At 41.6% G+C, this 14554-nt stretch overlaps 1 protein-coding gene across 1 annotated transcript; it reads right to left on the reverse strand.

The window, feature by feature from the left end:
• Nucleotides 1-280: 280 nt before the first annotated feature.
• Nucleotides 281-1345, reverse strand: LOC147464480 (uncharacterized). Its single transcript, XM_086509331.1, has 2 exons — nucleotides 1052-1345; nucleotides 281-955 (listed from the first exon to the last, which is right to left on the reverse strand). Exons 1-2 carry the CDS (start codon nucleotides 1343-1345, stop codon nucleotides 281-283), a joined length of 969 nt encoding a protein of 322 aa, XP_086365457.1.
• Between the last annotated feature and the right edge of the window lie 13209 nt (nucleotides 1346-14554).

A 14554-nucleotide genomic window follows, 5' to 3' on the forward strand; every position in this document is an offset into this window, starting at 1 on the left:
GCACAAGTGATAAGGACTATCCGAAATCGCAAGTTCAAGAAGTACCAAATTGGTACTGTAATAGTGGACAGACGTGCACCCAAGTTCAACAGTACCAAAAAGTACCAAATTTGGTATTGTAATGCACATATAGTGAGGACAACTGAAACAATAATGTAACGAAAGGTAACATACCAACACAGAACTAGATAGAGAGAAAAGATAAAGCTCAGGGCCAAAAAATCAAGTTGACTCAGTCACTAAAACGCACAAAGTGCGGAATACAATAGATTCTCACTGGCTACAGTTTGCATGCACGGGATAATTGATCACGGGCGCGATTGCGCTTCTTTCTCTGCAAACAGAAAAGTTCCTGGAGGGTCACGGAATCAGGGGAATCACCTCTCCGCTTCGAAACAGCATCGGCAACAGTAGAGTCAACGCCCCCGTCGGTGCTATCCACAACAGTATCGTTCGCAAGTACTTCTTCCTGCTCATCCTCGGCCTCCCTCCGATCTTTGTTGCCTTCCGACCCCTCTTTGACCTCCCCTTCACTCCCCTTTGTGGTTTCCACCCCCTCCCCAACACCCCCCTTTGTGGGTTCTTCCTCTCCCTTCTTGGCCGTTGCTTCATCGAGCTTTGTGTTGGCAGCATCCTGGCTTTCCTCCGCATCCAGCTCCACAACAGCAGGGACTTTACCTTCCTCCTTGTCCTTGGTCTTTTTACCATCTCTGGCCTCCTCCTCAATTTTCCTTTCGCTATCACCTGTCTTTTTATCATCTCTGGCCTCCTCCTCACTTTTACTTTCGCTATCACCTGTTGCCTCACATCTTTGTCCCGTCACATTGTCTTTCCCTACAGAATTACCTTGCTTCAGATCGTGGAGAACATCTGATATCTCCCTTGTCACCTCATCCACGTCCCATATTCGACTTGCAGCCGACTTTGTGGCGTGCTGGTCAGCAACTGCAGCATCCTGCTCCTATGCAAACACAAAGAAAGACAGCACATACTAACTTGTATGAAAACCTCACTGAGTTGCAAGTGCGCATATGTATTCAAAAATGCACACATACTTACTCTTGACAACTTGAAGCCCACTGGCCCAGGACTTTGCCAAATCAGAGATTACCATATTACAACCCGGCTTGACACACTGATCCCTGCTTTGTAACAGAGCACTGAAGCACAAGGGATGATACTGGTGTCGGCACTCTAGCATCAAGGTTCCGACTACATGTGTGCACTCCAAGGGCTCACCGCATGCAACACACATACCAAACACCGGGATCACATTTACCGAATCATTAACCTGGGCCCTAGGATATAGTAGGAACCTCTTCCCAAGCCTGATATCAGACAACATCTCCTTCACAAATAGGGTATGCTCTTTACCTTCCTTCCATTTTTTCTCCAGAGTGTCATACTCAGCCTGTTGACAACCAGCGGTCCCAATTAGTTTCAAAAACTACCAAGAAGTCATACCGAGACTGGTACTTCTAAGTACTGTACTACGAAACAGAACCCAAACTACCAAAACTACCAAAAACTACCAAACTCGGGAATCATATAGTACCAAAAACATATAAATACCCTCAATGCAGAACTAAACTACCCAAACCTTATCAAAACTACCAAAAGCCACTTTTTGCAGCACTTTCAAATAGTACCTAAAAGTACCAAAACTACCAAAATCAAACTACCAAAAGCCACTTTTTGAAGCACTTTCAAATAGTACCTAAAAGTACCAAAACTACCAAAATCAAAATACCAAACAAGCTTTTTGCATCACTCTCAAATAGTACCTAAAAGTACCCAAAACTACCAAAATCAAACTACCAAAGAAGCTTTTTGCAGCACTTTCAAATAGTACCTAAAAGTACCCAAAACTACCAAACAAGCTTTTTGCAACACTTTCAAATAGTACCTAAAAGTACCAAAACTACCAAAGTTGAACTACCAAACCCACTTTTTGCAACACTTTCAAATAGTACCTAAAAGTACCAAATCAAACTACAGAAGCCACTTTTTGCAGCACTTTCAAATAGTACCTAAAAGTACCAAAAGTACCAAAATCAAACTTTCAAATAGTACCAAAACAACCAAAACTACCAAGACTACCAAAGAAAAACTTTTTGCAGCACTTTCAAAAACTACCAAAATTACCAAAATCAAACTACCAATTACACTTTTGCAGCACTTTCAAATAGTACCTAAAAGTACCAAAACTAGCAAAACTACCAAAGCTATCAGAATAAAACTACCATAACACCTTTTGCAGCACTTTCAGAAAGTACCTTAAAGTACCAAAACTTCTTCATAGTAATAGAAATACCAAACCATAAGACAGAAGGAAACCATAAACTACCTAGAATAAAAACAGTTCTACCATGAGTACCTAATACTACCAATCCCACCAAACCAAGCATAAACAGTTCTATCAAAGGTACCTAACACTACCAATCCCACCAAACCAAGCATTAACAGTTCTACCAAAGGTACCTAACACTACCAATCCAACAAAACCAAGCATAAACAGTTCTACCAAAAACTCCCAAAACTACCAGCACCTGTTGCTCTAGAATCTCCTTGTCGAGCAATGACGTATCTTCACTGATTCCGTATCGACGTAGCATCCTTCGACTGGCATCCAAATCAGCTTCTATCACATTGATTTCTGCGTCATCGCCAGTGTTGGCCTCTCTCAGTGTTTCCAGTTGGGTCTCATATTCCTTGATGTCGTCCATAATCTGCTTGACAAGTTTATTGGAACCCTCTGCCCTCAAGAGTGTTTCCTTCTTCTGCTTCAGAGACATTGTCAGCTCTTTCAGCCTATCGGCTACCCCGACACATGTCCGAGGGACTCTCCCAACCATAGCTTCAAGGTCCGCAATATAATCAGGTGTCTTCTCCTCATGACGTTGAGGGGGGACTTTCTGTGTAGGGGGCTTACTACCGACTGGCATAAGTCGGGGCTTCTTGGTATTTGACGGGTGGCCTCCTTGGGACGCACCGTTTGCCTTTCTCCAATTCTCAACCTTCTTTTCCAAGCCTCCTGGTCGGGAGGAACACATGTTGAGTACACTCTCACCAAACCTGGCCCATGCAACCCTATGGCCCGCAGGGTCCTTTGTGGCTGCATGACACTTCTCATATGCAAAACAACGAGAAAATTTTGTAGTGATCTCCCTACATGATGGTGGGGCTTGGTACACCTTATGGAACAGGAACCTACATTCATCCTGAAGCCGTGGCTGCACGTGATTTAAGTAAATCTTTGTCTTCTTCTGGCTGGAATGCCTGAATACAGTGAGCCACTGGTCATTGGGGATGTCATCTTCTATAAGATCCTTTGGCAGCACCCCCTCCATGCTCAAACCATACTCATCATGAAGCTCTTGTGCTGTATAGCAGAACTTTGTCAAGATAGGGTACTCCTCCATCTTGTTTTTTCCTGCGATGTGGAAACAACATGCAAGTAAAGACATGCCCTCATTATATGCCTCATTTCAGTTGTGGAAAACAAAACACATGGAATGAAATGAATGTATGTCATTCAGGTGACAATTGCAAAATTCAGTTGTGTACAAAGCCAATTTTGGTTGTGATTAGTATCAAATTTGGTACTGGTTAGTACCAAATTTGGTACTAACCAAATTTGGTTATGTTGACATCCCTACTGAGCTTCAACTTTGTGCTATGCTCATGCACAACATATACTGATTTTTTCACTTGCATGCATGCAAGTTAGCAATCAAAAGAGCAGCTTATACATGTAACTTTGTAACTTTCCTAAACCCTAAATTCCTAAGAAGATCCCAAACATGCACATGTACTTGCTGCATGCAAAAAAAGCAAATGCAGACCTCATCAGATAAAAGACATGTAGAAGCTTGCATGCATGGAAAAGAAAATGGTAAATCACCAGAAAACGCACAGCTCTCATAGCACCTACCTTTAGATGTTGTAGATGACCATGGAGTCTCATCATCGGCAAAAAGAGGCCCAGGCTTAAATGAAGTCTCCATGGACACAGCAGGTTTCTCCCTCTCCACAAAGGAGGCCCCCTTGCTAGCCCTCGTATTTGGGGTGTCGATGTTCCGAGGGGATTTTGCATCCATTGTCCTCTTCTTCTTTTTCCCATTGTCCGGTGACGCTTTGGCTGCTGATTTCCTCGCTGGCGTCCTCACCTTCTTGATTGTGAGTAGCCGGGGAGCTTGTTACCTGCAATTGTAGTGGTTTGCAGAAGGCGATGTAGTAAGAGAGCAAGGTAGAAGCTGGAAAATATGTTGAGCAACTGCGCCACTCACAAATGCAGTCTGTGATGGGACTTTTGGCACGGTTTCAAAACACCACTCCCATTACTTATTGCCCCACCCACGTTTTCTTTCACGGAAAGTTTAAATCATACAAATTTCCCTCCTACCATTCTTTAACATAGATGAAAAAAAAGGTTCCCTCCAAAGTGTGGAAATATGTAGTATCTTGTGGGGATATTTTGGATACTCTATATGGTCCTTTTTTCGCATATTTCAAATTTTTATTCTCGTTACGCACTCCATACATAAGGACTTTATCCCCAACCTTGATATCCTTGTTCTTTAAATGACGGTCAAACCATTTCTTTCTCCTATGTTTCTCCACCAGTACATCTTGCACAGCCAATTGTCTTTCTTCATCTAACCTCTCAAGGATATATAAACACTCAACTAAAGGGTTACCATCCCTACCTTCTTGTGAAGCTACCCGCAAACTAGGAATTACAAACTCCCATGGCTTCTTAGCCATATACCATTTTGAATGGTGTACAATTAATAGCCACTTTGTAAGCAGTACCATAAACCCATAGGGCTGAAGTCAGAGGACTGAAGTCAGCTTCAAATCCCAATATGTGTGATGTGCTTCCACCATTTTGGTCAAGATACAAATTAAAGTCTTGTTAGTACTCTCACCTTGGCCATTTTCTTGTGGATAATAAGGTCTAGACTTATGGTGATCTATCATGAAGTTTGTCATGAGTTCCTTTATCACTCCATTTATAAAATGAGTACCACTGTCACTCGCAATCTCAAAGGGACAACCAAATCACGTAATAATGTTCTCAAAGAGAAACTTGGCGGTTGACCTTGCATCAGCCTTGCGTGTCGCCTTGGCTTCTATCCCCTTTGTCACATAGTCAATGGGGGCAACAATAATATATCGAGATTGAGTGTTACGATCTACCAGACTAATTGGGCCTACACAGTCTAAACCCCATTTTTCAAATGGTTGAGTCACTTTAATAGGATGTAAGGGCATCTTATCCTTTCGTTGCGTGATCTTGTAACGTTGGCACTCATCGCACCCTTTTGCAAAAACTGATGCATTTTTGAATAAGGTAGGCCACCAATAGCCTGATTGCAACACCTTCAAACAATTAGTTCCCCTGAAAAATGTCCTCCGGCTATACCCATGTGGGCTTCCTGCTGTATGTATAAATACTCATCCTCACGAGCACAACATCTAAGAATATCATCCTTCCCTAGCTTGTAGAGAGTTCCTGCAATTAGAGAGTAAGGTTCACATTCCTTTAATAGTTTTTGAGCTATATCCTTACGAAGATCTTTGGGTGGAAAACCATAAATTAAAAAGTTCACAATCTTCTCACTCCATTCAGGCATGGTCTTGACTAGGAACAGGGAAGTATCAGGCAATTCATCATCGATTCCAATAGGGGCTTCACCATTGGGTATGCGAGACAAATGATCCACCATGAAATGTTTTTTATCGGGTCTCACCACAGCAATAAAATCAAACTCAAGAAGAATTAACAACCATTGTGTAATTCTTCCTATGGAACAACATTTATTCACTAGATACAACAACGCTTGATGATCAACATAGAAAAAAAACTTGTTGGCAAGAGGGTAGTAGAGAAATTTCTTTACTGCATAAATCATAGCTAAACCTTCCCTCTCTGTAGTGATGTAGTTTCTCTCAGCATCATTTAACTAACGACTTGCAAAGCTAATGGGGTAGTCCAATTTATGTTCTCCTGGTTGAGCTAGAACACACCCAATAGCAAAGTTTGATGCATCAATATGCACATGGAAAATTACATTCCAATCGGGCACTCATAGAATGGGAGCACTTGTTAAGGTTTTTTTTAATAACTCATAAGCATGGTCACACTCCGTAGTCCAGTGGAACTCAATAAGAAGCTTGTACAATGGGCGAGCTATCTCGGCAAAGTTTAAATAAACTATCGATAATAACCAACGTGGCCCATGAACCTTTGAACTCCTTTATAGTTTGTAGGTGATAGCAAATTGGAAATGACTTTAATTTTTCTCTCATCTGTGGAAATCCCATTTTTGGACACTGTGTGCCCTAAAATGACTCCATGTTTAACCCAAAATTGGGATTTGAAAGGGTTTAATGAGATGCGATACAATCTGCACTTTTCAAACACTTTTCGTAAACATGATATATGTTCTTTCCAAGAAGAATAAACACAAAGGTCATCTAAGAAATCTTCACAAAACTCCCTCAAATATTCCCTAAAAGTAGTGTTTATCAATCTTTGGAAGGTAGCAGGGGCGTTGGTTAAGACAAAAGCCATAACACGAAATGCAAACAACCCAAATTCGGTTATAAAATCACTTTTAGCTTGGTCCTCTAATGCAATTGTGATTTGATTGTAGCTAGAGTACCCATCTGAAAAGCTATAAGCTTCCTTCCCTGCAACTCTTTCAAGCACATGTTCCAAATATGGCAAGGGGTAATGGTCTCTCCTAGTGGCGGCATTGACCTTCTTCAGATCCATGCACACTCTGAGTTTCCTATTCTTTTTTGGCACAATAACTATTGGAGTCACCCACTCTGAGTGCTCAATAGGGTATATGAATCCGCATTGGACAAGCTTTTCAATCACTTCTTGAACAATCTTTGCATATTTAGGATTCATTGGGTAGGGTTGTTGCTAGATTAGTTTAACCATGCTATTCATGGGAATTGTGTGTTGCACCACAAAAGATGGAACACCTTTCATATCACGAGCTCACGTGACCTGGCTCCAGTGGGTCTCGTTCACTCTTACCAAGGGGTCATTCCTATATAATGTTTCAAGCTCAAACATGTATGTGTGTACGTACCTAATTGTGTATATAAATGTGTGTGTGTGTGCCGCATGTGTACGCGTGTGTCTATCTTTATATATATTCATAAGACATATATCACATTCTCTCTATTTCTACCTTGTTGGCAGCCCTCGCCACTCTCTCTCTCTCTCTCTCTCTCTCTCTCTCTTTGTGTGTGTGTGGAGGAGAGAGAGAGAGACTATGGAAGATCAAAGTAATGAACAAAGAGAGAGAGAGAGAGAGAGAGAGAGAGAGAGAGAGAGAGAGAGAGAGAGAGACTATGGAAGATCAAAGTAATGAAAGCTCTTTGCTATTGTTTAGAGTGGTGGTGTGTCTGAGGGAGAGTTAAATTTGAGCCACCCCACAACCCCTCTCTCTCTCACTTTAACATGTACATGGTAAACCGGCCAATCATGGCCTGCTAGGTAATCCTTAACAGCGTGAGGAGCAGTGGTAAACATGCGTGGAGCATGGAAATGAGGAGGAAAGTAGTCGTTGAGAGAACTTGGTGCATTATTAAGAGGAAAAGGCAGAGAAGCACACGGCTAGCTTGTAGGTTAGGCCCACCTACTAACTCACCAAGCTAGAAAAATGAGCATTTGAATCTGTGTGTGTGTGTGTGTGTGTGTGTGTGTGTGTGTGTGTGTGTGTGTGTGTGTGTGTGTGTGTGTGTGTGTGTGTGTGTGTGTGTGTGTGTGTGTGTGTGTGTGTGTGTGTTGCCTCTTCACTGCCTCTTGAACTTGTCCCCCTTGTTAACCTCCCAACTCACAGCCCTTGATCAACTTCTCGACTTTGCATCTCCTGCCTCTCGACTCACCAACCCCCTTTTCTTGCTTTTCTCTTCCTACACCACTTAGCCTAGCCTAAATTTGGCTTCTTGTTATAGAGTAGAATAGGTGCTTGATTAAAATATTTTATTTATTGTTAGTTGGATTCACTTTGAAAAGCCTTTTGAACCATTACAAGCATTTGCAATCAAGTCAAGGCTCTTAAGAGAGTCAAAAAAATGAAGCTCGCTCTCTTAGTGCTTGCTCAATTGCTTGACGAAGATCGGGCAGCATCTCCCTTGTAATCCGATTACTATTTCAAATCCTCAGTTTATGCCATCTCTCAATGAGACCCTCACAGGAGGTTTACGGCATCATTAAGGGAAAAACCATGTATGTCATGTGTCAAAACCTAGCAATACATCACATGTCACTATAGCACATATAACCGTCCTTATAAAAATCTGGTAGCATCTTGTTTGTATCTCAAAAAGGTTTCCGAAAAACATATCCTTGATTGCTTTTATGTCTATATGTTATGTAATGAGAATTGATCCCAAAAAAAACACAAACCTGTAGTTATCATAAACACCTTGTAAGACTATGAATAAAATGACTTTGATTGAGGAATCCTATTTCTTTAAGTTTACCCAATCACACAAGTAAGAAAGTTATAAGATATTTCCCACATCCCATAATGATGTTTGTCATCAAAATTTAGAATAACTAGTCTTAGAGAAGCAAGTAAGACAGCATCCCCAAAATGGCATGCGTTTATCTCAATATGCAACAAAACCAATACCGCCTGACTAACCTAATTCGGACAGATTCTTGTTTGTAAATAGAACAATTCTACAAGCCATTCATTTATGCCAATCAAAAAGGATAGGATCTGAGTGTGTAAGGTTAAAATTGTCTGTCTGACCAAATTCGGACAGCATCTTGTTTGTAAATCGAACAAAATTTCAAAATTTCAATATGTGCCATCTCATAGTGAGATACTCCACCGGAGGTTTACGGCTTACATTCTTCGCATACACCCAAGTTCCTTTTTTAATTTATGAAAGCAAAAAGTCACTAAAGCATAGCTTTTTCAATGCATTAAAAGAATACCAACCCTTTCCTCACTTTCTCATAAGGCAGTTTATAAGTTTATGCATTTTGCAAAATGAACAATTGCATAAAAAAACCAGATTTCTATCTTTATCGAGACACTCTAAGATAGATTTTAAGGCTAGTTCAACACATGTTTTTTACCTTGCAATGTAATATATAAGATCTTTATAACTTCAATGTTTTTTTGGACTCATCATTCTTCATACAGAACCACCAAGCAGTGTATCATAATGATCACAGTATAAAAAAACTTTAAACGACTTAGCATTCTGGGTATGTCTATTAATAGATTCCAAAATCATGACTATCTTGCATATTTTAATATAACCAAATTCTAAGTAGATTTATGAAATTTCGGCAGCATCTCCCCTGTATTTTGAATAAAGTTTCAAAACATCTCCAAAAACCCATGCCATCTCACCAAGAGACCCTCACAGGAGGATTAAGGTCCAAGTCACCTTACCATAATGCTTTTAAAATTATATTCCCTTACGATGGTTTGAAGTCCTGAAAGAATTGTACTTCCAATGTATGAAGCATAAAAAAACTTCGTGATATGCCAAAATCCTCACATAACCGCAACCCAATTTGGTAGCCTTTCCTCTTTAGAACGAGCTATCCTTAAAAAATGGTGCCATCTTTCTCGAGATTTTTCAAGGGATGTTTAAGGCAAAGACATCTTGACAAACCCACAGTACCATAAATGAGATTGATATAGTTCCTATGTTTCTTATGCAAAACATAAATCAATTTTCCTACACATCTCCCAACTTCTAGAAGCATTGAGCTAAAAATATTCATATGTACTATAAGTGAACATAGTTTGTTCAAGACAAATTACTCTATACAAAGCATACACACCAATCATGACCAGATTCTAAATAGGTGAATTGGCACCTACCTGTGTAGGCGGTTGTTGCATATTTCCCTTATGGTAGATAGAGATCTTGTTATTGCAGAACAGGCATAACCATTGAGAGAGCCGATCTTTTCAATCCAAGGCTAAAAGAGACACATCGAGAGCGGGTGAGAGTTCATAGGTGATAACTTACAAGAATCTGCCAGTGGGTGTGTGTGTGTGTGTGTGAAAGAGATAGAGATAGTGAGAGGAATTACATGTGGGGAGATTAGAGAGAGAACTAATCTCATACGAAAAGGACCAACATGTAGTCTCAGCCTGATACGCATTCCGTGTGTGTGTGTGTGTGTGTGTGTGTGTGTGTGTGTGTGTGTGTGTGTGTGTGTGTGTGTGTGTGTGTGCGCGCGCGCGTGTTGAGATGTATCACCTAGGCGGCAGTAAAGCATCACGAGGGGGCGGCAGTAAAGAATCCGGTATGTATTTGCTCGAATAGAGGACACACCACCCTGGGGTACATTGTCATAATAATAAATATCTAATTCTCCTAAATGATTTTCTCATATTAAACTGATCATTTAATGTGGGGAAGTGCCAGGGGAGAAAAAGCTAGAATATTGGTTAAGCTAGCAGACCGGCCACTGTAGGGGTCCAAAGGAGGGAAAATAGGGATCCAAAAGGGGGTCCATCTGCAAAAGAGCCATGTGCAACAATGGGCTAAAAAGACCCTAAGGTTTAGCCCATTAAGACTTCCAAAATGCTAAGGTTCCAAAATTCAAAGGTTGTGTCCAAAGGTCAACCCTAGGGGAAATTGGATGCTTTGTGTGTGACCAAAAAGTCTTTTCAAATCCCTACATAGGAGGGGGCGAGCCTTGGGAGTAGGGGATGAGAGAGAAAGTCACACACACACACAGGCTCCCTTTACACAAAGGGAATTAGGGACACATGTCAGCTCCCTAGCCCAGATGCCCACAAGGTGTGCCCAATTCCTATTGGATGGCCTTGGAGGTGGACCAATGAGAATTAGGCTAGAGTAAATCTAGTTTAATTAATTTAAAAACACTTAATAAAAGAACCAATGAGAATTAAGTCTCCTAGAAGACTATTGGGCAGTCTCCCAAGGGGTCCAATGAGCATTCAGGAGCCCAATGGCTTGCCTGATTCCTATTGGCCAGGAGGCAAAGGGGTCCAATGAGAGTTTAGTTTAATTATTAAATTACCTAAAGCTCTCACAAAAGGGGAAAGGGGGACACATGTCAAAAGGCTATCACTTATGCTGCTTAATGGTCATTGGCTTGACTTGGGGAGGGCCAATGAGGCTGGAGCAAGAGCAAATAGCAAGAGGGCTCGCCCAAGAGAGAGAGGGGGATGATTTTTGCAAAGCATTATCACACACACACTCACACAATCTCATGTGTGAAGAAAGAGAAGACTATCTCTTCCCAAGATTTAATGAAGAGCTCATCACCTACTCCAAGCTTGTGAGATAGAAGCCTACATCGACACACTCTTGGCTTGTGGATGCAAATCCAACCAAGAGCCAAGCTTCAATGCATGCTCATCTCCTCTACCAAGCTAATTACTAAGCTAAAGCTATGCTAATATGAGTGATTATGTGAGGAGATGTACATCTTTCTCGTAAGATACTCCTTCTTCCTCTCAATCTACTCTCATACCCTACTAGCTCTCACCATCTTCGAAGGTGTGTGAGGTCTTGGGTCTGAGAACAGGGATAATTAAAGTTGTTTTTGTTAAGTGTTTTGCTTAGTGCATGAAGCTTTCATCTTCATTGCACTAGCTAGTCTTGAAGGAACACAAAGAATTGTATTGTACAATGTCTCTCTTGATGGGAGAAACCATAATACAAAGCCTTTTGGAGGGGGGACTGGCTCCATGAAAATCCGGTCCTCAACTGTTGTCAATAGCTTAATTTCTCTCTCTTTTGAAAGTATTGTTGATGCTATCTAACCAGGTGTTATGCTTTTTGTTGCTCTCTCCACCCAAGCACTCTTGTAATTCTCATTAGGAATCTATTCTAATGAAATGCCCACTATGTTCATGTTAATTTCCGCTACACACAAGTTATTAGGCCATTAAATGTTACATACATAGACGTCTGCACTGCCATAGGCTTACACACTAGGAGCTCCTCAAGGAGATAGAGAGAGAGAGAGAGAGAGAGAGAGAGGAAGAGAGGAAGAGACAGATTTGCGTGCCTCATGTCTGGGTGTTAAAGTCGAACCCGCAAGGAAAGCAAGTGCTCAGAGAAAAAACGTAGCCCCATTATTCTAAGAGCGCAGCAGAGAGAAGGCCCAACACTATACTATTGAGAACAAAAGAAAGGGGCCATCTCGTATATAGCCCGCGAATATATGCTCCTGAGTCCTCCTGTTGAGAGTGTAGATAAGGGATAATGATCCAATGAAAGGGGACCAGATGCACCCCAAGATTGAAGATATTATATAATGGAGCACAACCATCAATTCGAGACAGCCTTCTAAACATAGGGGCCTCTTAAGCATAGGTATGTCACTAGTCTCTAGATCAGACAGAGTGAGGGCGAACCGGATAGACTGAGAACAAGAACAGGGTATGTTATAGGCCACGGTATCGGCCAGCATGTGTAACAGAGAAAGAACCGCAGGCTTGTTATAGCCAGACGGAGTCGACTCCCCTTTTTTTGGAAAAATTCCAAGTTAGGTAGACTCCAGCTCATCAAAGCTAGGAGTTTTAAAACCAAACCATGTGAAAACTGCCAAATTGGCTAAGGGTTGGCACTCTCAGAGCAAGGACTAGCGAGTGTAAAAAGAAGGCTTACATGTGCACTTCGAAGTATGGGTGTTAGTGCTTGAGAACGCAGAGAAACAACGAGTACATATAGAAGGAGTCGCAACCTCACCACTGCTGAGAACGCAATCGAGAGAAGGATTTACCAAAAGAACTATTGCATATCCACGAACTGACTCCAGTTAGGTATCCCATGAATGAGCCACAGTTTAGGTAGGTCACATGTAGGCACGGTTGTTCACAACCCTAGAATAGGAAAAAATTAATTTTAATGTAGAGGTTTTAAAATTCCATCATGTGTAACCCGAGTAGGGAGGACTCACAAGGGGAGAACTACGAATGAAGATTAACGAGAAAATGAGAAGAAAAGTTTAAAAGGTCTGAAAAGAAGATAAACCCCGCAGTAAAATCCCAAATTGTGAGGTAAAGCATCGCTATCCCTTCATCAAAGGAGGGTCGGTTTATACCAAGTTAGTGCAGGTACTCCATCTCAGCACGGGAGACAAAATCCCAAATTGTGAGGTAAAGCATCGATATCCCTTCATCAAAGGAGGGTCGGTTCATACCAAGTTAGTGCAGGTACTCCATCTTATTGCCAAGTTATGGTTTCCATCTTGGTACAAGAGATAGCAAAATGAGATTACCAAAGAGGGAACAAGTCAGCCCAGGTTTAGTCAATAATTGTCAACTAGATAAGTGTGTGTGTGTGTGTGTGTGTGTGTGTGTGTGTGTGTGTGTGTGTGAGAGAGAGAGAGAGAGAGAGAGAGAGAGAGAGAATTGATGAGAGACCAAAGATCAGTTGCATAGTGATAACCATTGGTGCTTCTTTCACCATCCCCCACCATACACAGTACTGGTGCGCCTTGCTCTCTCTAACATCTGTTAGTGGCTCCTGCTGATGCCAGCCGTTGTTACTACCACAGGCTTTCTTCCAGATCAAGTGCAGCAAAATAGGCTTCTGAGATTCGATCAAGTCATCTATTGTGTGTGTGTGTGTGTGTGTGTGTGTGTGTGTGTGTGTGTGTGTGTGTGTGTGTGTGTGTGTGTGTGTGTGTGTGTGTGTGTGTGTGTGTGTGTGTGTGTGTGTGTGTGTGTGTGTGCACTTGGCTAGCCTCCATTGCAACCTACATCATTACGTAATTTTGTTGCTCAATATATAGAGCTTGTAGTGGGTGGCAAGCTATAGGGTGGAGAAAGGCATATGAGGTTGATCAGAGTGGCTAGGGTGGGATATTGCAAACCGCTAGTGGGCCTTGCTGCTAGTGTTGGGCGACCGAAAACAACAATGAATGTCATTGTGCAAGATAGAGCTCGTGGAGCAGTAGCTATACGGACCAAGTCTTCATGAGGTGTGGAGAATGCAGACATGGTGCAGTAGGACATCAACCCCGATGTTAGGGGATCCAAAGAACATTCTCTCTCTCCCCCTCTCTCTTATAGGTGTTGCGATAGTTGGCATAGCTATCGATAGCCCTCCTCTCTCTCTCTCTCTCTCTCTCTCTCTCTCTCTCTCTCTCTCTCTCTCTCTCTCTCTCTCTCTCTCTCTCTCTCTCTCTCTCTCTCTCTCTCTCTCTCTCTCTCTCTCTCTCTCTCTCTCTCTCTCTCTCTATATATATATATATATATATATATATATATATATATATATATATATATATATATATATATATAGATATATATATATATATATAGATATATATATGTATACACACACACACACTTTTCAACTGTCATTTGATGGCTCTTCAATGCCCCCTCATAGCCGTTCGCCACTCAAGGCCTATTTGGTTTTGCTCAAGAATTTCAATAGCATCTCAACCTCCTCTGTTGTTGCATGGCGGGCTTGAAAAGAGCATGGAAGGAGTGAATCAAGACTGTATGGTGCATTGCAGGGCAGTACTCTACTGTCCTCGCTCGTGAACAACTCTTTA

This window comes from Adiantum capillus-veneris, chromosome 1 (assembly GCF_014529385.1).
Source record: "Adiantum capillus-veneris isolate H3 chromosome 1, ASM1452938v2, whole genome shotgun sequence".
In the NCBI taxonomy this organism is placed as follows: Eukaryota; Viridiplantae; Streptophyta; class Polypodiopsida; order Polypodiales; family Pteridaceae; genus Adiantum; species Adiantum capillus-veneris.

Excerpts from the sequence above, each read along its gene's own strand:
- LOC147464480 (XM_086509331.1), bottom strand. The coding sequence starts at position 1,345 with ATGTTGTCTGATATCAGGCTTGGGAAGAGGTTCCTACTATATCCTAGG. Across the intron at positions 956-1,051 it reads AAGTTGTCAAGAGTAAGTAT|GATGCTGCAGTTGCTGACCA; the intron begins GTGTGCATTTTT and ends GCATAGGAGCAG.